Raw genomic sequence first — 26060 nt, 5'->3', positions numbered from 1 at the left:
ATATGATTGTCAAAGGAGAGATTACTATCTACCTGGGTCCCCAGATCTCTTATTACCTCTTCTGTATTAAGGGGGCTGCCGCCAATGTGGTAATTCATGGGTGTTTTGTTTTTCCCAAACGGGATGACTATGCATTTTTTGGCATTTAGCTTGAGGCCATGACTTTGACACCAGGTGTCGGTCTCAGTTAGGCCTTTTTGAAGGATATCCATGTCAGCCGGAGAGTCAGTTATGGCTCCCAGTTTGCAGTCATCGGCGAACTTGGTTAGCCATAGTCCTCCTGTGTTTGCCTGTACTTCTGAGAAATATATGCCGAACAGTAGGGGTCCCAGAACCGAGCCTTGTGGGACACCACTTGTGACTGGTTTAGAGTCGGACCTGGAGCCCGCTATTCTTACCATGTGAGTTCTGTCTGTAAGCCAGTTGGCAACCCATCTTGTGACGTATGGGTTTATGTTCAGGCTGGTGAGTTTTTCTATAATACCCGAGAGAGGAATGGTGTCGAATGCCTTGGCGAGATCAAGGTAGGCTGTGTGAACCACCTTTCCCTCATCTATGGCCTTGGTGACTGTCTCGAAGAAGTCAACCAGGTTTAGTAGGCATGATCTGCCCTTAACAAAGCCAAACTGGTCAAGTGTTTGGAGGTTCCCAACGTCTTTGTAATGAGTTCCATGATGATGCGCTCCATAGCCTTGCAGACCAGGCTAGTCAGGCTTATGGGGTGATAGTTACCAGGGTCAGTTGTGGCCATTCCTTTGTGGAGTGGAATAACCATTGCTGTGTGCCATTCTATGGGCACATAGCCTGTGGAGAGGCTGAGGTTGAACAGCATGTTTAGGTGGGGGGTTAGTTTGTTCTGTAGTTCGTGCAAGACTCAGCCTGGGACACCATCTGGCCCCATTTATGCTGTGTTTTTAGCCTTTGAAAGGGCTGTTTTCACCTGTGCTTCGGTGATTTCCAGAACACTACACTTTTCCAGTATTGTTGTGGGCCCTTTTGAAGGTGAGAGGGAGGTGAAATTTGCACTAAATCTATCTGCCAGGATGTTGGCAATATCAGTAGGTTCAGTATATTTTGTGCTATTTTGCACTAGCTCAGAGCATATCTGCGTGTTGCCACTTAGATTCTTGACATAGCTAAAGAAGGCTTTGTGGTTATCTTTCGAATCCTTTGTTATTTTTCTTTCGAAGTTAGCCTTGGATGATTTTATGAGGGACCTTAGTTTCTTACTGATACTGATCAGGGATGTCTTTCTTTCTTGGGATTTGCTTTTTTCTGAACTAATTTCCTCCTTTTGTTGTATAACCTGTTTATGGCAGGGGTCCACCAGACTGGTTTCCTTCTCTTAGGGGAGTGAGTCTTAGTTTTGCTAGGGATGGCATGATCCATGCATCCTTGTAGGTGCTCATAGAGTGCAATTGTAAAGGATTCTGCATCTTGGGCAGTGTTATCCTTTAGTGTGGGGGCTGTGAAACTTACCACCTCTGCCTTAAGTAAGGTGAAGTTTGCTTTAGAAAAGTTTTTCTCTGTGATTTCCTTGGTTGGGGGTGGTGGTGGGGTGTGTGGACATCCACGGTGATTAGTTTATGGTCTGATCTAACCAGTGATGTGTTGACCTCCAGTACGGAACACCTGACACCCATTTTGGTGATGACCAGGTCCAATATGTTCTGGCCTCTGGTAGGGGAGTTTACCAGCTGATCCAGGGCATTTGAGTTGATAAATTCCAGGAAGCGCTGAGCATAGGAGTTTGTACTCAAGTAGTTTTCCCAGTTAATGGTAGGGTAATTGAAATTGCCCAATATTAGGGTGTTCAGTAGGACCTTCATGTTTTCCAGTGTCTCCAGAAAGGTGGAGTGGTGGTACTGGGTTTTGGAGGGTGATCTGTAGCAGGCCACAATTTGCATTGCAGATATGCCTGATGTTAGTTGCACATGGATGATCTCAGAGGTATCATGCTGGGCCACTAACCTGGAGGTGTGGGTATCCTTGATGAATATGGATACCCCCCCTTCTTTTGTGTTTCGGTCCATGTTCTGTGGCAAAAATGTGTGGTATGAGTTGCAGCCCAGTAGTGCTGGAGTGCTTTCTGGAGCCTTGAACCAGGTTTCAGTCACTGCACAGATGTTGACGTTCTCCATACTTAGGAGTGCTTTGAGCACATGCATTTTTAGATTTAAACTCCTGGCATTGAGTAGCATAACCCTCATTTTTTTACTTGTGCTGTTTACAGAGGTGGGTTTAATTTTGAGCCTTTCCTAAAAAAGGCACTGTGGGGGCAGCAATAGCCTTGGCCAGTATTCGGAAGTCAAGAGGTGACAGGTGCAAGCCGTCTTTTGCGAAGCAATGCGGCTTGTCGAGCATGTCATCCCAGGCTGACGGACACTGGATCCCCTTTGAATGACACCAGAAGCTTAGCCAATTGTTGAAATTGATCATTTTTTCTTTATACTGAGGTATCATTCTTGGTGAAGGCAGGATATTATGTGGAAAGTTTGGCACTGCTCTCAGTGGGACATTATCAAATAATCTTTTAATACCAAAAAAGAAATATCAGAGCATGGAAGTTTTAGTGGTTATACTGTAAGGACAATCACTTAGAATTTAATATTTGAAACAGGCATGCAGGTACTGTTATTCTTGATAATTATCATGTATTTATTTGGATGTGTGATACAGCTACTATTTCATTTTTAATGATATTTAAGGAAAATGTAAAGTGAGCTCCTATACTCAATTGATCTCACAAGTGTTATAATAAAAATCTACTGCAAAAATAATAAATGTTTTATTATCACATTAAGGTGTGACATTATGGTATATAGAACATAATTTATTTATATACTTAAAATAGCACAGAAGGGCTTGGACTTATTTTGGATAGAGTAGATGGGTGGGTTAGTTTGGATGGTTTTACTATTCAAACTAGGAGTATTACACTCCATGAAGGGAAAGAGAGCTAAAAGAATTTCTTGTTTAAATTTTAACTTAACTTACTGTTTTTATTGGTGTCTACAACTGTCAATATGTATGTATTTAATTTTACTAACATATATACCTTTAATAACTAATAGACAGAGTGAAACATATAAGAGTAGTATAATAAAAATAATACACCTGAGAGTTAGAAAGACATGTATTGTATTCTTACTCATAGATGCTACATAACACAATTAAAGTGTATATCTATTAATAGTGATGGTCTAAATAATAGTTGCAAAAGAAGTAATTTAAATACATTTCTAAATGTACATGTTTCACAGATCATTTTCCTTCAAAAAATACATCTATTACAAGATGATATAAATAGACTTAACACAAAGCATTTTACAATCTTCAGTAGTTCTCAATATAAACAGAAAAAGGGTAGCAATTCTATGGAGAAATTCCTCGCCCATGCCTAATATAATAAGCACATATAATGATGATAAAAGCATATTTCATTTAGCAATAATTGAAATTAATGGAAATCTATATACCTTTATTAATATTTATTGGATACTGGGTATTTGTGCTAAAACAGTTAAGCAACCATTAGAAAAGATAATACAACTCTTAAAAGGCAGTATCATTTTGGTGGGAGACTTTAACTGTATACTAAGGGATGAAGATCCCAATACTACTAGAAAACAGAAAATACTAGCTTTAGCAAAAGAATTAAAAACTTCATTGACTCATTTCAAATCAAAGACATTAATGAATTTTCAGATTCAGGTGCTCTTTTTTATATACACATTTTTCACATAGACATGGAACACAGTCAAGAATCGATGGAGCATATATTTCCAATAGCTTAATATCTAAACTGAGTAAAGTAAGGACAATTTCATGTCCACTTTCAGATCACAATGCCATCACTTTTGAACTTGTATTAAATAATAATAAAAATTACTATAAAAAGAATAGCATCATATATAACTAATTTAAAGGATTTTAAAGAATTTTATAACAAGGAAATTCAAACATTCATGGATATTAATTACACAGAGGATATGTCTGAGATTTATGTATGGGATGCTTAAAAGCATATTTAAATGGAAAAATAAAATTGGGATTATTTCAAAACTATAAGTAATTACTATCCAAGCTACATCTTCTATTAGGAAGAGATTATTTACATGAAAATGTATGCATAAAACTTTCATAACTCCATTTAACTTAATGTTAAAATTATTAAATGAGAGCACTTATAGGCTTGTTACATTAAATGAGATGAATGGGGCCTATCAAAGGGTTAAAACACAAATTAATGATTTGCTTATTGAAGGGAGAATATCTATTAATGAATATATCTATTTTAATATGTTACCCTGTTATTCTTAACATTTTTGATGTATAAAAAATCCACAAGGATATGAATAATCACCCAATGTGACCCATTGTGGATGCTAGGAGTTCTATCACTAGTGCCTGTGCTAAATACTCGGATAACCAACTGAAGTATTTAGTTGAAAAGGAAAAACAGGATTGTAGAGACTTGTGGGACTTTTTGAGTAAAATTAATGGGTTGGAATATGGCACGAATGATCTATCAGTGACAATTGATGTTAAGGATCTTTACAACATTATCCCCTATACTTTAGGGGTGGAATGGTTTTGTGAAATTCTACTTGAGAATAATTTGGAACAGAGTAAAATGAATTTATATGAGGAGTTATGAGAAATCATGTTAAAGAATAATTTTATTATGTTCTATGATAAATACTTTTTACAAAAATAAGGAGTTGCCATGGGTTCTAGCTGCAGCTCCTTGTTTGCCAACATAGTTATGATATATTGGGAAAATACATTTGTTTTTAATAGTGAATTTATGGATTCCTTCAGACTATACATGCATTATTTGGATGATTTTTTTTTAGTGTGGAAGGATGGGGAAGAAAGGTTTAATATTTTTTTGATATATATATATATATATATATATATATATATATATATATAAAACAGCACTGAATTTTTGAAGTTTACGTATCAGTTGGATCCTTTACGGATCTCCAATTTTGATGTATCGATGGAAAAAGATATGAATACAAATACATATTTTGCAAATATTTATAGGAAGCCCACTTACTCCAGTGCACTGTCACATTTTTTCTAGTGCACATCCTCTGATGCAGAAAAAAATCAGTGGCAAAAGGGCAGTTTGTATGGGCTACCAGGATGGTTACTAGATACACTGACTTTTTAGAGGAATGTGACAACTTATGTCTGATGTTTTCAAGGAGAGGTTATCACCCTAAGTTTGTTAATAACATAAAAGAAGAAGTTGTGCAATAAAGGCAAAGGGGGTTCACAGACCAATCTTGAACCATAATGATATGGGTGCTATGTTTCCTTTGGCAGGTAATGAAAAGGATTGAGATTTTGGGCATTCCTTTGTGACTACTTTCAGTTTGGAAAGTAATGTTATAAGACGGATTATTTTAAAGAATTGGTCTGCTATAAGAAATGATTATGATTTGAGGGCTAAAATGGATGACTGACCCCGATTTGTTTTTAAGAGGGGTATAAGTCTGAAAACTATTCTTGAATGTCTTTTAATTAAAGCTACTGCTGCAATAGCTGGTATGCGAAAATGCAGGCATTGTAACCTCTGTAGGTTTGTGTTGGTATGTAACAAAGTGATTATTTCAGGAGTAAAAATAGAATTAACAGGGAAAAATGATTGTTGCACTAAAGGGGTAGTGTATGCCACCATGTGTCAACTATGTGATGCTTTTTACATAGGCAAGACAGAACGTATGATAAAACAGTGTATCTACGAACATGATTATGAGATAAAAAATTTAAACTTTATAACACTCTGGCTAAACATGTTCTGATTCATAACGGCCATTGGTATAAATCTGTTGTTATACATAAAATTCAGCATAATGTTAGGGGTGAACCATGGGCAGTTCTTTTGGAAAGGGAAGAATTGTATTGGCAGCTTGCTCTGAATGTAACTGAAAATCCCGGGTTAAATGAGCATTATTCCATCTCCAGTGTTTTAAAGTTGAAAGCTTTTAGTAGATAAGATATTAAATGATTTAAATGATTTGAAGATTTTTTATGGGTAATTTTTTAAAGAGTTTTGTAATTATTTGAATTTAATGATTCTGCTTTGAAAGCAATGTTTATGTCTGGTATCTGCTTGTTCATTGGTTTGTTTGGGGGGGCTGGATAAAAAAGTTCAATGTTTATTGGTCATTGTGCTTTTTATTTGATTACATTTTTAGTATTTAAATGGTTAAGCTATTTATTTAATTGTTTGATGAAGTATTGTAGTAACAAGAAGAAAGCACTTACCTCTCTGTATTTTTTAACTTGTGTGCATTTATTAAAAGTTATTGTGGATTTACCTTGCCTACAAGTTTCGCTGGCTCTGCCTTGCCATTTTGTTTTGTTTACATTGTGTTTATGCCCTTTATTCTTTTTGTAAGGAACCTTTGTGGATATGGATATTCATACTGAAGGGGGCATCATACCTTATAATGGGTCTGATGAGGGGAGTAAAGTGGAATGATGACCTCTTTGGACCTAGATGTCATGCTCCTGCTAATAAGTTGAGTAACTTGGAATTTTCATACTACCTTGGACACATCCTGGGTGAAGACTAGTTACTGTCTATATGACTTCACAGATCCCTGACTAGTGAATAAACTTTTAAGAGTGTTTTATTGATGATACAGTTACCCAGAGTGGTAGACTTCCCAAAAGGTACTATAATGCATTCCATGGTGTTGAGTTTTAAGCTATGGCTTTGGCACTAAGTATTTCTCTGTATTAGACCTTTTTGAAGGGCATTCCCATCTTGGGGTACTCAAAGACTGCCCCCAGTTTGCACTCATCTGCAAATTTGGTCCCCAAAGGCCTTTGACATGGGCTTTGACATCCAAGAAGTAGATGACAAAGAGGAATGGGCCCAGCACAGAGCCTTAGGGGACTCCACTGGTGATCAGCCTCTTTGTGGAGGTGGATTTACCAGTTCTAACCTCCCTGGTCCTATCAGTGAGATAGCTAAGTATCCAGCATGTTATAAAGGGGTTTATATCTAGCTCTATAAGATTGTTGACAATGCTTTAGTGGGGATTGTATTAAATGCTTCAGCCAGCTCTGGGTAGGCAGTATGCCCCATTTTCCCCTCATCCATTGCCTTTGTGACCTTTTCAAAGGAGTCCACCAGATTCAGTAAGCATGACCTTCCTTTTACAAAGCCAAACTGGATGGATCCAGTATCTGGTGGTCTACTATGCCCTTGTTGGTCATTTCAGTGATAATTCTTTCCATGGCTTTGCAAGTAAGACTAGTCAGAATAATGGGTGTGTATTTTCCAGGATCTGTTGAAGGTCCTGTACACCCCCTTCAATTCAATACTTAAATAAGTACAATATTCCACTATGGTAAAAAAAACAAATTTATTGTAAAAAAAAAAAAACAATAAGACACAATAAATCCTTAGCACGTTCATCCCTGACAGTTCAGGGACTTCACCAGAGTAATTAATGTGAGCAGTAAACCCATATTTAAATGAAAAAGCATGCAAAGACTACAAAGTATCCATTAAACTGTCATGCTTAAAGAAACAGTAACTCATGTAAATGAAATGCATTAAAAACACATTAAAACTAAACATAAGTAAAATTACAACATTGGTTAAACCCCGTTTCACTGTTAAAAGGTTTTTTCAGATTGTCTTAAGATGTAAATAATAAATCTTGTACTACATCTTACTGCTCTTTAATCCATCTTAAACTAAATGTTTTTAAGTTAAAAATGGTCAAGCTAAAATGGACTGCAATTAATTTAAAGCCTTCATTTTAAGAAAGAATGTAAGAAAGAGATAGTCCTTCATTCAAGCCATCAGGTCCAGTGGCATTGGTTCTAATCTGCCACTTGGATTCTTTACATTCTAATGTTATCTTCCAAGGACCACCCCCTACCATCCATCAATAACACTGATTACATAAAAAACTAAAAGAGTGGTCACTATTGGTTTGAATGTGTTTCCAAAGATTATTCCTCATATCCTGTTTTTTATGTCTCTTAGGTGTTTGTAGAGCCTAACTTTCAAAGCCCTCTCCATTTTACCAATATAAAAACAGGGACACTGCAAGCAGAGGGCAATATAAACCACTTTATCAGTCATACAATTACATTTTTTAGGGCACAAGTTTGTTCCATACCCTTTCACTGTTACACTCTCCCCTTCCTTAATGCAGGAACAATAACTACATCTCCCACATTTTGACATCAAATGGGTTAGCTTTCTACCTTTAATCAGTACATTTTCCTTTCCAAGTAGTTTTTCATATTCCAGTCCCATCTAAAGGTTACTAAGGAGTGATCCCTTACCCTTTCCATGTTTACACCAGCAATTTTTAGTGTTTTCCAATTGTACCTCAAACATCTTCAACATCCCTAGCTTCATTGTTGTATGTAAGAATCCAACCCTTGTTGAAATTAGTAGTCTTCTTCAAATTTTTTTATCTCAATACCTTGACTACTACCTAGAAGAGGCTCAATAAAGTGATCAAATCTTTTTCATTTAACTTCTTATAAAATCTATTCCAAAAACAGATGGATAGCCTCTGTTTTTTAACATGTCCATCAAAATTTCACCTTCTTTTACAACTATATCTATATCTGAAATCATCCTTGCTAAACAGACCAGTTGGCCTTTGACCAGTGCTTTCTTCTAGTACAACGGCTACCAACTGTCAAAGTGAAGCAGATAATTTGAATATGCCAAATGTGGGAATTGTGCACTGTCAGCATGCTGGGTAAAGGCATAGGAAATCCACCCCCTCCCATGAATCACATACCACTTGGCAATTGATGGAATGGAAACCCTTCCTATTGTGGTACCACTCACCCTTTGGATCAGGAGGAGCCCTAATTGGGACATGGGTGCAATCTATCACTCCAAGTACCTCAGGGAAATGTGCCATCCCATAAAAGGCATGCATAGTCCAAGCTTGGTCCTGAGGTGACAATGAGAAGTAGATGTACTGATCCACATGTTCCAAGACTACATCCAAGAACTCCTTCACTATCCTAAAAGCAGAAGTCTGTGAGATCCTCAAGGTGCCCCGCAGACTGTCTCTGGAAGGTCCCCATAGCAAGTATAGTGAGGGCTATATATACTTTGGTGTCCACAGGAATAAGAAGCCCACACATTTTTCCACTGCTCCTATGATGGTCAAACATGCTCACTAGGAACCTTATAATGTGCCTGTCCACTCTAGATAAATCAAGGATTTCCTGAAAATTATAATGAGTAATCCTTTGCCTATATTTCCACCTTCTTGGTGGATGAAAGGTTCTGGGTGCAAATGGTTTGTCAAACCAGCTAAGTCAAACATCTCTATCCTCGAAATAGCAAAGCTCACAGCAAGAGAGAGCAGTTTTACTAACTGCAACTCAGATACTTTTGGTGAGTCTTCCCTTTTTATATTACATCTTCAACAAGTGCGGGAAAGCAGGAAAAAAACTGACTATGAATTGCAGTTGGCTTAAAATAGCCTTAATTAACATAAGAAAATTTCTCATTACCATCTCATTATTTGTTCATTTCCATACCTACATTTGAAGACACCACAGACTGTTATAATTTGCCTCTATGAATTGCAGCTTAGCTGCACCTGTCAGCACTTAATGCATGTACAGTACTGACTATGAATACCACCCTTAATGGTTAAGGTTCTACTGCATTTTTGATCTCTATTATTTGTTTCTAAATAAGTATTGTTAGTATATTCACTTTAGTTCTTAAAAATAACAAAATATTTTATAAATTGTCTGAAGAGTGGTATATACTTAAATAATATCTAACTACAGAGACTTGCATCAATGAAACACACACACACACACACACACACACACACACACACACACACACACACACACACACACACACACACACACACATATATATGGGTCTACTTTGACCCATTGAAATTACACTTCTCTGAAATGCACTTTCGCGAAAGTACACTATACTGAACAGAATTCCTGGTGCAGGTACAGTGTTCCTTCTCTGATGTATGGGAAGGGATAATGATGTAGATCGCGGTGCAGTGAGGATAAGAAAATATTCCCTTTTCCTTACTGTAGTATGATCTCAGATTTAGTATATATTAGTAATGGGGGTGTGGGGGTGCAGCATTAGTGACTTTAGTGTGTTTGTTTGTTTTTTTTTTATTGTTCTGTGTAGTGTACTTTCGCAAAAGTGCATTTTCGGAGAAATGCACTTTCACAGAACCGGACACGCAAAACTGATTTTCACTAAAGTGTAATTTCAATGGGTCAAAGTAGACCTATATATATATATATATATATATATATATATATATATATATATATATATATATAGATGTATATATACATAGATATAGATAGATGTATATATACATAGATATAGACAGATATAGATATGTATGCATACACACACACACACACACACACACACACACACACACACACAAAGACATACATGTATGCTATGTATACTACATCAATATATGCCATATTAAATGAAAAGTTTTCTTTAGATATGCATGTGTTTTGTTTTAACTGGATATTCATGGATTCATTTCACTCTGTCAAGTGCTATACTCATTTATGCATATATTTATTTTTCAGGCTGTTTGCTGCTCAAATAATATAAACTGCTGTCCTGAAGGTTTTACATGCAATCTGGTCGCAGGAACCTGTGAAAAGAAATATGTGAAAATCCCTTTAATCAGCAAACTTCCCATGCCTGAGAAGGATGAGTTGACCAGTGCAAGCCTCATGAAAGAGTCAGTTGTTCACTGTGACAGCACACACTATTGTCTTGATAATACAACATGCTGTAAGCTAATATCCGGAGCATGGGGATGCTGTCCCTACCCAAATGTAAGTAATTTGTTTACAAATCTTACAGATCACTGCTGTTCAATTGACAGATATCTAAAATTGAAGAACAAAACTGGTAGCATTATTATCAAAAGACAGACTAATAGCCTAGACCAACCAGGACAAGCACTGCAGGGGAAAACATGTTCCAATTCAAATCCTCCTGCCCAAGTGAAATGCACTGACAGTCCTTTAGTAAAAATTACCATGATCCAAACTGGATAATTCTATGTACTACCAGAGATAAAAAATAAAATGGTTCAAATTGCATTTGGGTACTTGTCTCCCAAAAGTTCATAGGTTCACATGTGTATACTAGGCTAATGGCCACAGGGCCTTTTTAAGCCTAGCCATGCATCCCAAATCTCTGAGAAGTTCTAGTACCCTTGATAAGTGCATGCAGGGTCTTAGAAGATGAAATATTTACAAGCAAGGGCCTGGGAGATGAACCACACAAGTTGACTGTGTCCATTAGAGACATAGGTGCCAAACCAGGGATGCATTTCCTGTTCCTCATCCAGTTGTCCAAGTTACACTTGATTTAGGTTAGGGAGGAACTCTGCTTCACATGGATGTTCCAGAGAGTGAAGTTCCCTCCAACATAAATTAATCTGATACTCTCCTGAAACAAATAATTAATGCAACACCATCCTTACAACAGAACATAATTCTTCATAGTAGAGGAGGAGAATGGGATGTGCACACACATCCCTGATATTGATTTTCTTACATCCTAAATGCCTGATATTGATATCTGTTGTCTTCTTCAAACAGACAATCAGAACAATGTGGAATAGTGTACATATTAGGCAATTACCACACCAGCACTATGTTGTATTTCCTGCACATATTAATATATATTTCAAACACATCATGTTACTATTAACATTTTTCTACTGTTTTTAAAATGTCATATGAGGGTTACCCAGTGGCACAGTGGATAGTGCTGGCACTTTACAGCAAGAGGTTCCCTAGTTCGATTCTCAACTAGGGTATATTCTATGTAGAGTGTGCATGTCCTCCCTGTGTTCCCATGGGTTTCTTCCAGGTGCTCTGGTTTCCTTCCACATTCCGAAGACATGGACACTCTAAATTAGCCATAGGAGTGAGCATGCATGCGTGGTGTGGAAGAACTACTGCAGCAGAGCTAGATACCAAGCAGTCTATACCTTGGCTTTAGATGTTTGTCATTGTTGAAGTGACACCCTGACCCCATGTGCAAAAATGGAAAAAAGGGGTGATGGATGGATTGAAAATCTTATACCGATATTTACTGCTAGGCTGTGGGACTTCATTGCACTATTTTGTGATTATATATTTCTTCAGTTTATTCTGTTAAGAATCAGAGATCAACCCAGTTAACAAATACAAATAAATAAGAAAACAAGAAAAAAGAAGGAAAATCTCAGAAGGAAAGAAAAAATGGAGGCAAAGGTCATAAAACGTATTTTATTTTTAGACACACAGGTAGATCAATTTCTGTTCTCTTTAAGACATTGCTGATCTATGCTGTCAATTCAATGCCACCGAATTGCTTACTAACTGTACGATCAATTAAATGTGGTAAAATGAAGGAGTATGGCTGTCAAACTGCTGACAACCCCCTAAACACAAACAAATGATCTCAAATGGATTCAAATTTGGGAGGCAATTTTAATCCTACATGACCCCCTTGCAGGTTATGAATTAGTAAAGATACTGTACATATAGTTAGGTTTTTACTAAGAGATACACTGCAGATATCTCATTGGTTTACACGTTCATAGGATGATACTAGGCTATTGGCCCAGAGGCCCCTAGAAGCCTAGCCAAGAATTTTGCCTATGTTTCCACAAAGTTAGCACCTGTATCCCCTGTCCAGCAGGGACACAGGTGGGATCCCAGAGGGTTATTTTCTGTTTCCCATTTCCCATACAGTCATCCAGGTTCCTTTTAAAGAGGGCTAGAGAGGTATTATGCTTGACATAGAGAGGGAGACTATTCAATAGATGGGGGAAATCTCTGGGATAGGAATCTGTCCCGTCAACAAGTTCTATTAATGTCAAAGACCGGGTTGAGGCATTGCATGAGGGTTGCATGGGTGGAGTTTGACTTACAGATATGCAGCAACTCCATCAAGGCTGGGTCTGAGATCGCCTTGTGTGCCAGACATAGGTCACCTCTGAGCAGTCTGTATGAGACTGACTAGAGGGATGGGGCTTTTAGCCTATCAGTATAGGACAGGTGTTTGAATCCCTGAATTTTCCTAGTCAGGAACCTCTGTGGTCTCTCCAGCTGCTGCATGTGCTTGGCAAGGTACATGCTGAAGAAGGCATTATACTCAATAATGGGTCTGATAAGGGAGGAGTACAGGGATGTTATGACCTCCTTGTTCCTGGATGAAATAGCCTTACTTATGAGGTGGACCACGTAGAAAGCCTTCCATACAACAGAGGCAACATGGTGATCAAAAATCAGATTGCTATCAACCTGGCTGCCCAAGTCCATCATGACTGATTGCATGCTTAATACATTGTTATTAATGTGATAATTAGCAGGGACTCCATTTACCAAAGGGGATAATGATCCATTTCTTGGCATTCAGTTTGAGGCCATGCTTCTGGCAACAGTCATTTGTTTGGGTAAGGCCCTCTTGCAGGATGTTTACATCACTAGGGGAATTTAAGACAGCACCCAGCTTGCAGTCATCTGCAAACTTGGTCAGCCACAGACTAATGGTTTTGGTTTGCACCTCAGAAAAGTATATCCCAAACAGTAGAGGCCCCAAGATCGATCCTTGGGGTACACGGCTCATTATGGGTCCATTACTAGAGGTGGAGTCCCCTATTTTGACTAAGTGGGTTTTATAACTAAGCAAGTAAGCTACCCATCTGGTAACATACGTGTTGATGCCTAGCTGGGAGAGTTTATCCATTATGCTTGAGTGGGGAATAGTGTCGAAGGCTTTGGCTAGGTCAAGGTAGGTGATGTGCACCATCTTCCCCTCATCCATGGCTTTGGTGACTATTTCAAAGAAGTCAGCCAAGTCTAACAAGCATGATCTCCTTTTGGCAAAACCAAACTGTGTGGGGTCAGTCGTTTGGAGGTTGCCAATGTCCTTGTTTATAAGGTCATGATAATGCATTCCATGTCCTCGCAGATCAAGCTTGTTAGGCTGATGGGCCTATAATTACCTGGGTCAGTAGATGCTCCACCTTTGTGTAGAGGGATCACAGTGGCTGTCCTCCATTCAGCTGGGATGAAGCCGGTGCTCAGTCTTTGATTGAATAGGGTGCCTAATGGAGCTGACAGCTCATGCCTGAGTTCATGTAGGATACAGCCAGGGATGTCATTAGTTAATAACTAGCAAAGCAAAAATTCCCACTAGTTAAACCCCCTACACCACCTTACTCATATGTGCTAAACCTAATGTAACATTACTGGCACACCATTCCTTCACAGAACACATGACTCAAAACTCCAAATATCAGCACTTCCCCTTGTAGTCATAAAACATAGTTTAAACACTTCCCATCTTGAAGCTAACCACAATGGCCTTGACGTGTCTTTCCTGACAGGAAAATCCACCCAGGTCCTCTGGAACTTTGATGAGCATTAGATACTACACAGACTCCTGCCATATTGTCAGTGAACCAGCACTATATAGGCACCATCTTTAGCTTCCATCAATTACCTGTTACCTCAGGTAATTCTTTTAAGAGGAACAGCATCAAACATTTGCTTCTCCCTATTATGTGCTGTTATAGTTACATATTCTAATAGATATGCCATGTAGCCTATAGAACGTAGAGTACTTTGATGTCCTACCAGTACCTTTTGGTACCATCTGCTAGGCACTCCTAGGAATGTCATCACACTATGTTGCACATAACCCCACCCAGCTTGAAGCCAGTGGATTCAAGCCTGCAGGAAGTATTTTGACCCCTTTACAGACTGTCAGCATTGTGGTGGTGCACACTGAGATGGTGCTGACTTTTGAACTGAACTGGTTGCATGGCTGTAGCCCACCAGCAAAGTTTTATATTACCCTTCTTCTGCTGTTAGAGCTACTTTACAGGAGAATGTTCTGAAATTAGTGTGAACTCCTTACCTAGCAGACAGTTCTAAAGGGACTACAAGGCTTATTTCATGGTTAGGCATTTTCTTTCTATATTGGAGTACCAGCTTTCAGTTTTGTTTAATTTTCTACTCAAATAGCTAACTGGATGTTCTTCACTGTTTATCTTCTGTTTGAGGTTTGCCCATATCCTGATCTATGATGAGTCCATATGAACTGTAAAAGACTTAGAAAAAACTAGATACACTACAAATGGCCAAGAGCAGTGGCTTCTCTTCAACTTTTTTAAAAGCCATGTCTGCTTCATTCTGGTGTCCACCTAACCTTTTCTGACATGGTTTCTTTAGTGAGGTCTGTTAAGAGCCAGGTTATAGGATCAAAGTGCAAGAAAAAAAATTCTAGAATACTCTGCAAGCCTAAGGACATTTTGAATGTGTTTTTATCTAGTGTTTTGGCCATCTCTCTATCATTTCTATTTTTTCTTTCTGAAGTTTAATTAGAACCCTGAACTATTACTTTCCAACCTTGTATTTTAGAGCATTGACAGTAAGCCTGGCCTGCCTTAGAGAGTCTAACTCTGAGTGAGTAACCATGTTGTCCAAGTAAACTGCCATATATTTTGTTGAAATTTTAAAACTCTGACCTTTACATTTTATTAAGTGGGTGGGGTGCCACATGGACACCAAAGGGAAGGATGAAAAGCCCATCTGCCATGGAGAAGGCAATATTTTTCCTAGCCTCTTTGGTTAGGAGAATCTGCCAGTGTCTCTTGGTTAGGTTCAGGACACATTTATTTCCTGATTCAATCCCCTAGGAAATAATGTTCTATAATTCAAAATTAACCTAGCTTCTAATTCTTGTAATTTATCTACATAATCACCTCCCCTAAGTAAAAAAGGTTTAGCCAAAACTGAAAAAAAAGAAATCAGAATCCATACCCCCATGTGTTCCCATATAGTGCTTAGATATATGACTATTGCTGTTATTGTTTCTATCTCCCAAATGTTCCAATATACGAATTTTGACCCTATGTTTTGTTTGAATCAGGAAATAAATGTGTAATGTATTTAAATAAAGCTAAAACTGTTTTTTGTAATAGTAAGTTTTAAGTGAAGAGATTTGCACTAATTGTTTAATTGAATTATTAGGGATGCTTGTTTGCACATGTATATAACGTGAAGTTTGCTGATATTCAGATCCCTGAAGGCGAATTGCAGAGTTCTTGCATTGCCTTATTCATAACATATTGCTTATATCTTCCTTCATGGCTATCTCCATACTACTAAATTTGATTAGAGGTGTCTATTGTTGGTGGTTTGATATTTTGATTTAAGTCACAGAGAATTTATTTGATTTTGCAAGTACTTTAAGACAAACAAATGTATATTGCTTTAAATGCAATATGGATTTGCTAATAAATATATATTAAAGTACAAATGTCATATAATTAAGTAATTGCTCATTTAAAATAATATGCACAGACCTTTCTATAAATTTTCACAGCATACATTTACTAATTATAACATTATGTTAATGAATTTGATATTAAAATATCTTTTGAATTTAATTTCAGGCTGTCTGTTGCAGAGACCATAGGCACTGCTGTCCTCAAAACAGCTGGTGCTTTTTCTCAACACAATGTTTCTTAAAAGACAATACCAGCATACCAATGCTGGCCAAAACACCAGCTCTTCCATTTGTAGAGGAGCTATCTGTAATCTCTGAAAACCGGAGTTCTGTGAATTACTGTGATAAACTGGGTTATTGCCCTAATAACAATACCTGCTGCAAACGACCAAATGGACGCTGGGGTTGCTGTCCTTCTCAAACGGTAAGTCATAGCACCTTTACTGCTACTGAAGCACAACAGTTTAAGTCTTGTGTGTGTTTTACATAAAAAAATGAAAAATAGCCACTGTTTTACAAAATGCAGGTTTTAGTTGAAGTTATGTTGTGTTGACATTCAGGGCTTCAGTTTGAATCAGCACATTGTTTAAGATCATGTGGCAGTCTTAATATTCTATTTGAACACTGATAAAGTACATCACTATGCATGCTAGCAAATTACAAGAGTTAAGTTTTCTAATCAAGAAAGTTCAGAAATTTACAATTAATGCTATTCTCCAGTGACTTATTACCTGTACTTCAGATTGCATGAATTGAGTCATATGATTGATGTATTATGACAATTCACAGCCATCATAACTATGAAACATAATAAGCATGCAGCAGCTACATCACTGGTAACTTAAATGGAACATCATTTTATGGACTTTTCATTCATATTTTTTTTGTGATTCTCAAGGTGGTGACCTTTGTTTGCCATTGCCAAAAATATAACATCAAAGCCCTCCAGTAGATCACAGTAGTGACCACAAACATATTTATAGTCTTTATGTTGCAAGCCTTCATGAAGTCCAGCTAAATTATTAAAACAAGGTTGACTGCTGACCTCCATGGAATCTGGCAGTATATCACAAAGTGCCTTATCCTTTTGTTTTGGGTTTGATTTTTACACACTGTACGACTCTGCACAACTCATTTAAAATGACCAGAACTCCTGGGTAATTGTTAAAAAAATAACAGTTATGCACAATGGGTATTAGCTAGATAACAAATAAAAAGAGAATACTTTGCCACTATTTCTTCAATTTCTGTTTTCCCACTGTTATGTCCTCTTAGAAAGCCCTTTCAGATACTTGCATGTATAATTTCTTAGCTCATATTAAGGCTGTCATGTCCTTCCATCCATTCGATTATGTCAAGTGGTGTCTGACTTTTGTAACAACCCCATGAAGAGCTGTGACCATCCACAGAGTCTACTTGCTAAGTAGGGAAAAGAAGGAGGTGGCCATTCCTTTATTTCACTATACACACACACACACACACACACACACACACACACACACACACACACACACACACACACACACACACACACATACACACACACATACACTTCATTACTGCCAAAGAAGATGATGTGTCATGGTGTGCACTAATGGTTACCCAATAAAGGCTGAGAGTAGTCTCAAGAAAGCCAGTAAACATGAGCCTTTTAACCAAACAGCTTTTATTCTGTACACTTCAGTCATTTGTACACACTGACTCTAGGCTGTAAATACAATGCATAATTGGATACATAGACTCTTAAAATGGGACTACTATACTATAGTCTTAAAGTGGCGGGGGGTAGAGTACACTTTCACAGCATATATACAAACTGTAGCAGCATTACTTTACTCATCACAGGATGCATTAAGGATATGTAAAAATAATAAGTAAACATAAATTAATGAAGAGACTGCAGGAGGAAGTAGTTCAGTAGAGGGTGATGTTTTCCAGCGTGAGAAGCCTAGGTAAAATTCACAAACTGCATACTGTATTGGTGGAGAGAGAAGCACATGCTACAGCATTACAAAAACACTAGTAACAGATTTTAGGCAGTGAGATATTGTTATACCTGCATTCCATAGGTTCACAGTTTCATAGGTAGGTACTAGGCTATTAGCCCAATTGCCTACGTAAGCCTAGCCAACAAGGTTCCCTGGCTTATGCCACCCAAGAAAGTTATTTTCCTGTGCCACTGTCAAGCAGAGACACAGAAGTGATCCCCGGGGTGTATTTCCTATTTCCCATCCACTCATCAAGATTTTTCTTGAAGAGTGCTAATGAAGAACTTTGCTTAACATAGATGGGTAGCCTGTTCCAGAGTATGGGAAGTCTCTTGGCCAGGAATCTATCCCTCCAGCATGTCCTGTTTATTGTGGTGACAAGGTTTAGGTCCCTAGAGCATGTAGCTTGGAGGTATTTGGATTTCTTTAGGTGTAGCATGTCCAACAGCTCTGGGTTTGACATAGCTTTATATGTTAGGCAGAGATCATCTCGGAGTAGGCAATATGCTACGTAGTAAAACTGGAGTTTTTTGAGGTGGTCAGTGTAGGGCATTTGTTTGAGGCCAGTAATTCACTTTGTGAGGTACTTCTGTGGCCTTTCCAGCTGCTACAGATGTCTTGTGAGGTACATTCCAAAAGGGGCATTGTACTCTATAATGGGTCTAATGAGTGTTGAGTAGAGGGGAACAATGACCTCTTTTTTCCTGGATGAGAACCCTTTTATGATGAGGTGTGCCACTTAGAAGGACTTCCTGACTACTGTGGTGATGTGACTATCAAAGGAGAGACTACTGTCCACCTGGGTCCCAAGGTCTCTTATCACACATTCGGTGTTAAGTAGATTGCTGCCTATGTGGTAGTTCTTGGGTACAGAGTTTTTACCAAAGGGAATGACATTGCACTTTTTGGCATTGAGCTTGAGGCCATGGCTCTGACACCAGGCATCTGTCTCAGCGAGGCCCTTCTGTAGGATGTCAACATAATTTGGGGACTTGACTATGGCTCCTAGTTTGCAGTCATCTGTGAACTTCGTTAGCCAGAGGCCTTCTGTGTTAGCCTGTACTTCAGAGAAGTAGATACCAAACAGGAGAGGTCCCAGGACGGAACCCTGTGGTACTCCACTTGTCACTGCTTTGAGGTCAGATTTGGAGTTTGCAACTTTTACAGTGTGGGTTCTGTCAGTGAGACAGTTGGCAACCCATCTTGTGATGTAGGGATTTATACCTAGTTTAGTGAGTTTAGCTATAATTCCAGAATGGGGGATGGTGTCGAAAGCCTTGATGAGGTCAAGATAAGCTGTGTGAACCACCTTACCCTCATCTACGGCTTTGGTGACTGCCTCAAAGAAGTCGATAAGTTTCAGGAGGCATGATTTGCCTTTCACAAACCCGAAATGGGTGGGATCCAGAGTCTGGAGGTTACCAATGTCTTTGTTTGAGTTCCATGATGATATGTTCCATGGCCTTGCAAACCAGGCTCATCAGGCTAATAGGTCGATAGTTCCTGGGATCAGTGGTGGCTCCCCCTTTGTGGAGTGGGCTAACTGTTGCTGTGCACCATTCAGTGGGCACAAAGCCTGATGCAAGGCTATTATTGAACATGGTGCTTAAGTGAGGAGCCAGTTTGTTCTGAAGTTCGTGTAAAACGCAGCCTGGGATGTTTTCCAGTCCCATGGATGCTGTGTTTTTGGCTTTAGAGAGTGCAGCTTTTACCTGCGTAGTTGTGATTACAGGGACTCTGCATTCTTCCTGTATAGATATGGGCCCTTTAGGGGGTGGGGGGGGTAAAGTTAACACTGAACCTGTCTGCCAGGATGTTGGCAATATCAGTTGGTTCTGTAATTTTCGTGTCGTTGTGCTGTAACTCAGAGCAGATCTGGGTGTTGCCATCAAGATTCTTGACATAGCTATAAAATGTTTTGCGGTTGTCCTTAGAATTAGTGGCAAATTTGTTTTCGTAGCTAGCTTTGGAGGATCTTATAAGGGATCTCAGCTTCTTACTGAAGCTGACCAGGGAGCTCCTCCACTCATGGGATTTTACTCTCTTTTGCAACAGTTTCTTCCTTCTGTTGTACAGTTTGTTTATGGCAGGGGACCACCAGATTGGCTTCCTTTTTTTGGAGGATAGCGTCTTGGTTCTGTTTGGGATAGCACAATCCATGAACTCGTGTAAGTGCTTATAGAGTGTATTTGTGTAGGATTCAGAAGTTGTAACTGTATAGTCCAGCTGCATGGGTGTCATGAAGTTCAACACTTCTGTCTTAAGAAGCATGAAGTTGGCTTTGGAGAAAATTTTTACCATGGTTTCCTTAATGGGGGGTGGGGGTGGGATGTGGATATCAAGGGTGATTAGCTTATGGTCGGATCGGACCAACGAGGAGTTGACTTCAGGTGTGGAACACCGGTTACTCATGTTGGTAATGACTAGGTCTAGGATATTGTTGCCCCTGGTGGGGGTGTAGATAAGTTGATTCAGGGCATTGGAGTTTATGAATTCCAGAAAGCGGTGATCTAAGGAATTGGTACACGAGTAGTTTTCCCAGTTAATGGTGGGGTAGTTGAAGTCGCCCATTATTAGGGTGATTGGTTGAACCCTAATATTTTCCAGTACATCAAGAAAAGAGGAGTGGGAATCCTGGGGCATGGTGGGGGATCTGTAGCAAGATACAGTTTGGATTGCAGTTTTGCCCAGAGTTTGTTGCACTTGGATAACCTTGGATGCATTATGCTGAGCAACTAGCCTGGAGGTGTGGATATCCTTAAAGAATATGGACACACCTCCGCCTTTGGTGTTTTGGTCCAGGTTACATGGCCGAAAAGTGTGGTATGAGTTACAGCCTGATAGTGCAGGGGTGCTCTCTGGAGCCTTGAACCAGGTCTCAGTCACTGCACAGATATCAATGTTCTCCATTTTAAGGAGTGCCTCGAGTGAGTGCATTTTGAGATTTAGACTTCTAGCATTGAGTAGCATTACCCTCAGTTTTTGCTTGCCTGTTCCTGTTATAGTGGTGAATTTGTTATTTGAACCTTGCCTAAAAAAGACACTATAGGGGCAGCAAGAGCCTTAGCCAGTATCCGGAATCCCAGGGGCGACAGGTGCAGGCCAGCTGTGGCAAAGCATCATGGTCTGTCGACCATGTCATCCCAAGCAGACAGATACTGGATCCCCTTAGAATGACACCAGAAGATTAGCCAGTTGTTGAAGTCAATTATTTTGTCCTTGTACTGTGGTATCATTATGGACGATGGCAGAATGCTACTCAGGGCTAGAGTCATACCTGCCTGGGCTACAGGATTGGAGAGCTCTTCCATGTCTCTTTTCATGTAGTCCAGGGAGGTACATCTCAGGTCATTCACACCAACATGGACAATGACAGAAAATTATTTGTTGTGGAGTGACCTGAGTGCATGGGTTATGTGGCGGATCCTGGCACCCGACAGGCAGCTGACGTAACCTTCTCATTTTTTAGACTGGTGAGTGGGACATCAGTGTGCCTGACTATAGAGTCACCTATTACTAGTGTGTTGGGTACGTTGTTTTGCCTTATTGGCTGTGGTTGAGTGGCACACTGAGTCTGTGGGCTATGTGTCATTTGGGTTGTGTTGGGGGATGGAGGTTGCTTGCGTTTCTGTTTTGGAGGTCTCTGTTGCTTAGACAGATTATTATTGAGAGCCTCCGTGAATGTTTTTGTGTTACTATGTGTGGATTTTGGTGGTGTAGATTTAGAGAGACTATGTGACGAGTGTGGTGTAGTGCACATGTTTACCTTCTCCTCATGACTGTCAGGTTCAGTCTTGGTTGGAGAGAGCTTTACCTCCAGTTTGGCTAGATAAGTGCATCTCTCACAGGTTGTAGTGTTGGGTGGTAGGAGGAGAGGGTTGTCTGTGTACATGAGGCAATTTCTACATTGCCTCAAGATGCCCACATTCATCAGATAGATAGGAGAGAACACTGGGAGCTGACCCTTGGACATGCCTGAATAAAAAATTATTTTCCTCTAGATAAGTGAGGAAAGTGAGTACAAGAGCTATTTTTTCTCTAAGCAAGTGAGAAAAGTAAGTACAAAAACTGTTTTCCTGTAGGTAATGAGGAAGGTTGAGTGCTATAGTAATTAGTAGCTTATTTAGTGTTTACAAGTTCTGAATAAGTGCTGAGCACGAATAAGCAAATTTAAGTGCTAAAACTAAAAATCTGTATCTGCACTAGATGAGTTACAGGACAGAAACAAGTGCAAATGCAGGCTTTCAAATCAGAAAGTTGAGAGAGATGGAAGAGATTGCCCAAATGGCCAATAACTACAATTTCTGGGCCAGAACTACTCCTTATGAGGTAGACAGGTTACCTAGTGCTTACCTCTCCCACTGATAAGCTAAAAGGCTTCCCTCCGACACAGAAAGGCTTGGGGGGCTTAGAAGCTTATGTACAGTCCTGGATACAGCAAATCTGTATCTGGAACACTAGTTACAGAAAAGGTAGGAAACAGGCTTACAGTTTTGCTTTGTTTTTTTGTTTTTTTTACAGAAAAGTAGCAAAAACAGCAGTAAAAACAATTCACAAGCAGTGCAAGCTAGCACACTCGAGTATGTAGCAATATTAGACCAAACACAGTTTAAAAAATGCAATTAAATTAAAAAGGACTAAATGAAAGTGCAGAAAGAGTTTATTAGGTAGAATGTGGTAAAGAGATGGAACTGGGGGAGTGTCCCAGATCAAATCTACAGTGGGGTGGGCAACTGCAAAAGCCACCAAATTTAAACTACAAGCCAAAAATAGGGAGGGTGGATGGGACAAAACAGTTTCAACAGAGATCTAAGCAACAACTAACAGTACAAACTCTAAAACTAAAAAAATATACTCAGCTCTGTATATTTGCAGATAGATTGGAAGGCGGTCTCTCAAAACACAAGTTCCAGCAATTAAATGTAGGTTGTTACTAACAAGTCTAATTTTATACAAGTGATCCTTGAGTTAGATAACACACAAGCTGTAAAAAACAGTTATACCAACTGAAGACACGGTAGAAAATGGGGGAGGGGAACAGTTTCAACAGAGATCTAAGCAACAACTAACAGTACAAACTCTAAAACCAAAAAAATATAATCAGCTCTGTATATTTGCAGATAGATTGGAAAGCAGTCTTTCAGAACAGGGAGACAACAGTTTCAACAGAGATCTAAGCGACAATTAAACTGTAAAACCAAAAAATATATACTCAGCTCTGTTACAGAAGGGTTAGATGAATCAAAGCTGTGAGACTGAGAAAGGAAAAGAAAGAGAAGAGGAAGCATGTTTTTCCATGGAAGATATCTATGCTATACAGGCCAATAAATACAGGCGCAAAGGGTTACAATTGGCTCAAAACAAGATCAGTGGTTGGACAAATCGGTGGGTAATCATACTAATGGGGAACCTTAATCTTCCTGTAGTGAAGATGGTGATGGACTACGTTAAAAAGGGGAAGGGAATAGTACAAATACTGGTCAGAGCAGGACGTGAGTGATGATTACAACCAGGAAAGGTAGTATCACAATATTTTTCGTATCCAGTGCATGTGGTATATCAGAGGTGGAAGTGAGGCAGTATATATCAGCATTTGCTTTATTGTGTGGTATAGTGTCCATGGTGAGGTGTTGTAGCATGATGCAAGAACTGAGATTATAGGGGGGGGATAGACTTGTCTGATAGGAAAAAGCACTGAAAAAGAATGTAGAAGGGTGTCAAGAAATGATAAAGATGGAACAGCTATGGGATTTTAATGAAGAAAACACTAGGGCAGGAAACAAGACAACCTGATTGGCTAAATTTTATTTATTTATTATTTATTTATTTGTTTATTTTACATTTGTTGACCGGGCTAGTCTAGCTGGATATATGTCCTTTTTCAGTAGAGGCCCGGGGAGATAAACTCCAAGACATGGTCCAAATACAATAATACAAGTTCAAACAACACAGAAAAAAATGAAATCATATATACTAATAAAAATAGCAACTTTCGTAAAAAAATAAAAATCATCAACAATGGTAACAAGTATTTTATGGTACAGAGTTTGTAACAGGATATAGTACTGAGGACAAAAGTCATAAAACAGTGAAAATTCCAAGTATGGAGACATAATGCAAGTTAAGTCAGAAATGGATAAATAGCAATTGCCATAATAAAAAGACACCAACAATGGAAACATAAAGATAAAGACATCAACAATGGAAATGAACATAAAGACATCAACAATGGAAACATAAAGATAAAGACATCAACAATGGAAACGTAAAGATAAAAACATCAACAATGGAAACGTAAAGATAAAGACATCAACAATGGAAACATAAAGATAAAGACATCAACAATGGAAACATGAAGATAAAGACATCAACAATGGAAATGTAAAGATAAAGACATCAACAATGGAAATGTAAATTACAGCATAAAGGTTTTAACAGGATGTAACATTGAGGTCCAGTGTTATAAAACAGTGCAAAATTAAAATATAGAGACACAATACAGGTTAAGTCAAAAGTAAACAAGGAAGTTAGATGAGTAGTAATGTAGCAAAGGAGTTACTTAAGAAGAGAATGTATAAAGAGGATGTAAATAATGAAAAAGGGTAGATAAGAAAAATATGATAAGATGGAAAATGTAGCAGAGGATAGTAAGCACTGAATAGGTTAGTCAAATTAGTAGAGGTAGATGACTAGTCTGGTTTGGAACAGGGGCATAGCCAGTGAGTTTTGAGGAGAAGTTTAAGTCTATTTTTAAAGAGGGTTAATGAGGTGAATGGAGGAAAGGTCATAAGGGAGAAGATTCCAGGATTTACCTACAAAATTGGAGAAGACGGAATCCCCAGCTCTGTTGTTAGGTTTAGTGGTGTGGACTAGAAGTTTGTGAGATGAGCGTAAGGACTTCAGATTTGTATAGGGGGTGATGAGGGTAGATAAACTTGGATTATTAGAAGGTTTATAAAGAATGTTGTGGGCAAGGGTGAGTTGGTAAAGTTTAATCAGGTGTTGTAGTTCTAACCATCCTAGCTGTTTTAAGTTTATGCAATGATGGGTTCAAAATGAGTTGCCTGTAGCAAATCGTGCAATGTTATTATAGGACATTTCCAATTTGTTGAGGCTATTCTTGGAGAGATTAGTAAAAATTGGAGAGGCATAAAGGAGTGTAGAGATCAAATGTGTGTGGGCAATAGTAGTTTTAGCAGTGGGGGAAAGGAAGGGTTTTATCCTATAGAGGGTACCAATTTTTTATTAACACTCTTTATGGTATTATTGATGTGGATGTTAAAGCTCAGATTATTGTCAATGGTGACACCTAGTAGATTGGTGGTAGAATCAGGAGATATTATAGTGCCATTGGTAGATGTCACTGAGAATTGAAGAGGAGAGGACTTAAGAGTAGGAGTTTGTTTTTTTAGGGTTCAAGAGAAGGCAATGCTGTGTAAACCATTGTTCAACTATGTTGAATATTTTTTGGGTGAGAGCGTGAAAGTCATGGGAGGATGTAGCTGAACATAATAGTGTTGAGTCATCAGCATATTGTATGCAAGTGGCTTGTGGGATAGCTAGATGAAGGTCATTAATAAATATGGAGAAAAGAAGAGGTCCAAGTATGGACCCCTGAGGGACACTTAAGGTAACAGGTAGAATGGTGGATAAAGTATTTTGCCAAAGTACTGATTGCTATCGGTTGTAAAGGTAGGATTGGAACCATTTTATGGAAAGTGGGTCTAATGACA

At 38.7% G+C, this 26060-nt stretch overlaps 1 protein-coding gene across 3 annotated transcripts in view; it reads left to right on the top strand.

The window, feature by feature from the left end:
• The window catches only part of LOC122798571 (progranulin-like), a 491843-nt gene that overhangs the window by 109850 nt on the left and 355933 nt on the right, over positions 1-26060 (top strand). For all 3 annotated transcript variants that reach the window (XM_044067631.1, XM_044067630.1, XM_044067629.1), the window contains exons 3-4: positions 10621-10875; positions 16506-16763. In XM_044067631.1, coding sequence (XP_043923566.1) covers positions 10621-10875; positions 16506-16763 — 513 coding nt within the window. The remainder of the gene's footprint in view (positions 1-10620; positions 10876-16505; positions 16764-26060) is intronic.

The sequence above is a fragment of the Protopterus annectens genome, chromosome 3.part1, assembly GCF_019279795.1.
Source record: "Protopterus annectens isolate FY-2018-M chromosome 3.part1, PAN1.0, whole genome shotgun sequence".
Taxonomy (NCBI): domain Eukaryota; kingdom Metazoa; phylum Chordata; order Ceratodontiformes; family Protopteridae; genus Protopterus; species Protopterus annectens.
The sequence above is the reverse complement of the archived record's forward strand: the minus strand, read 5'-3'. Positions and strand labels throughout refer to the sequence as shown.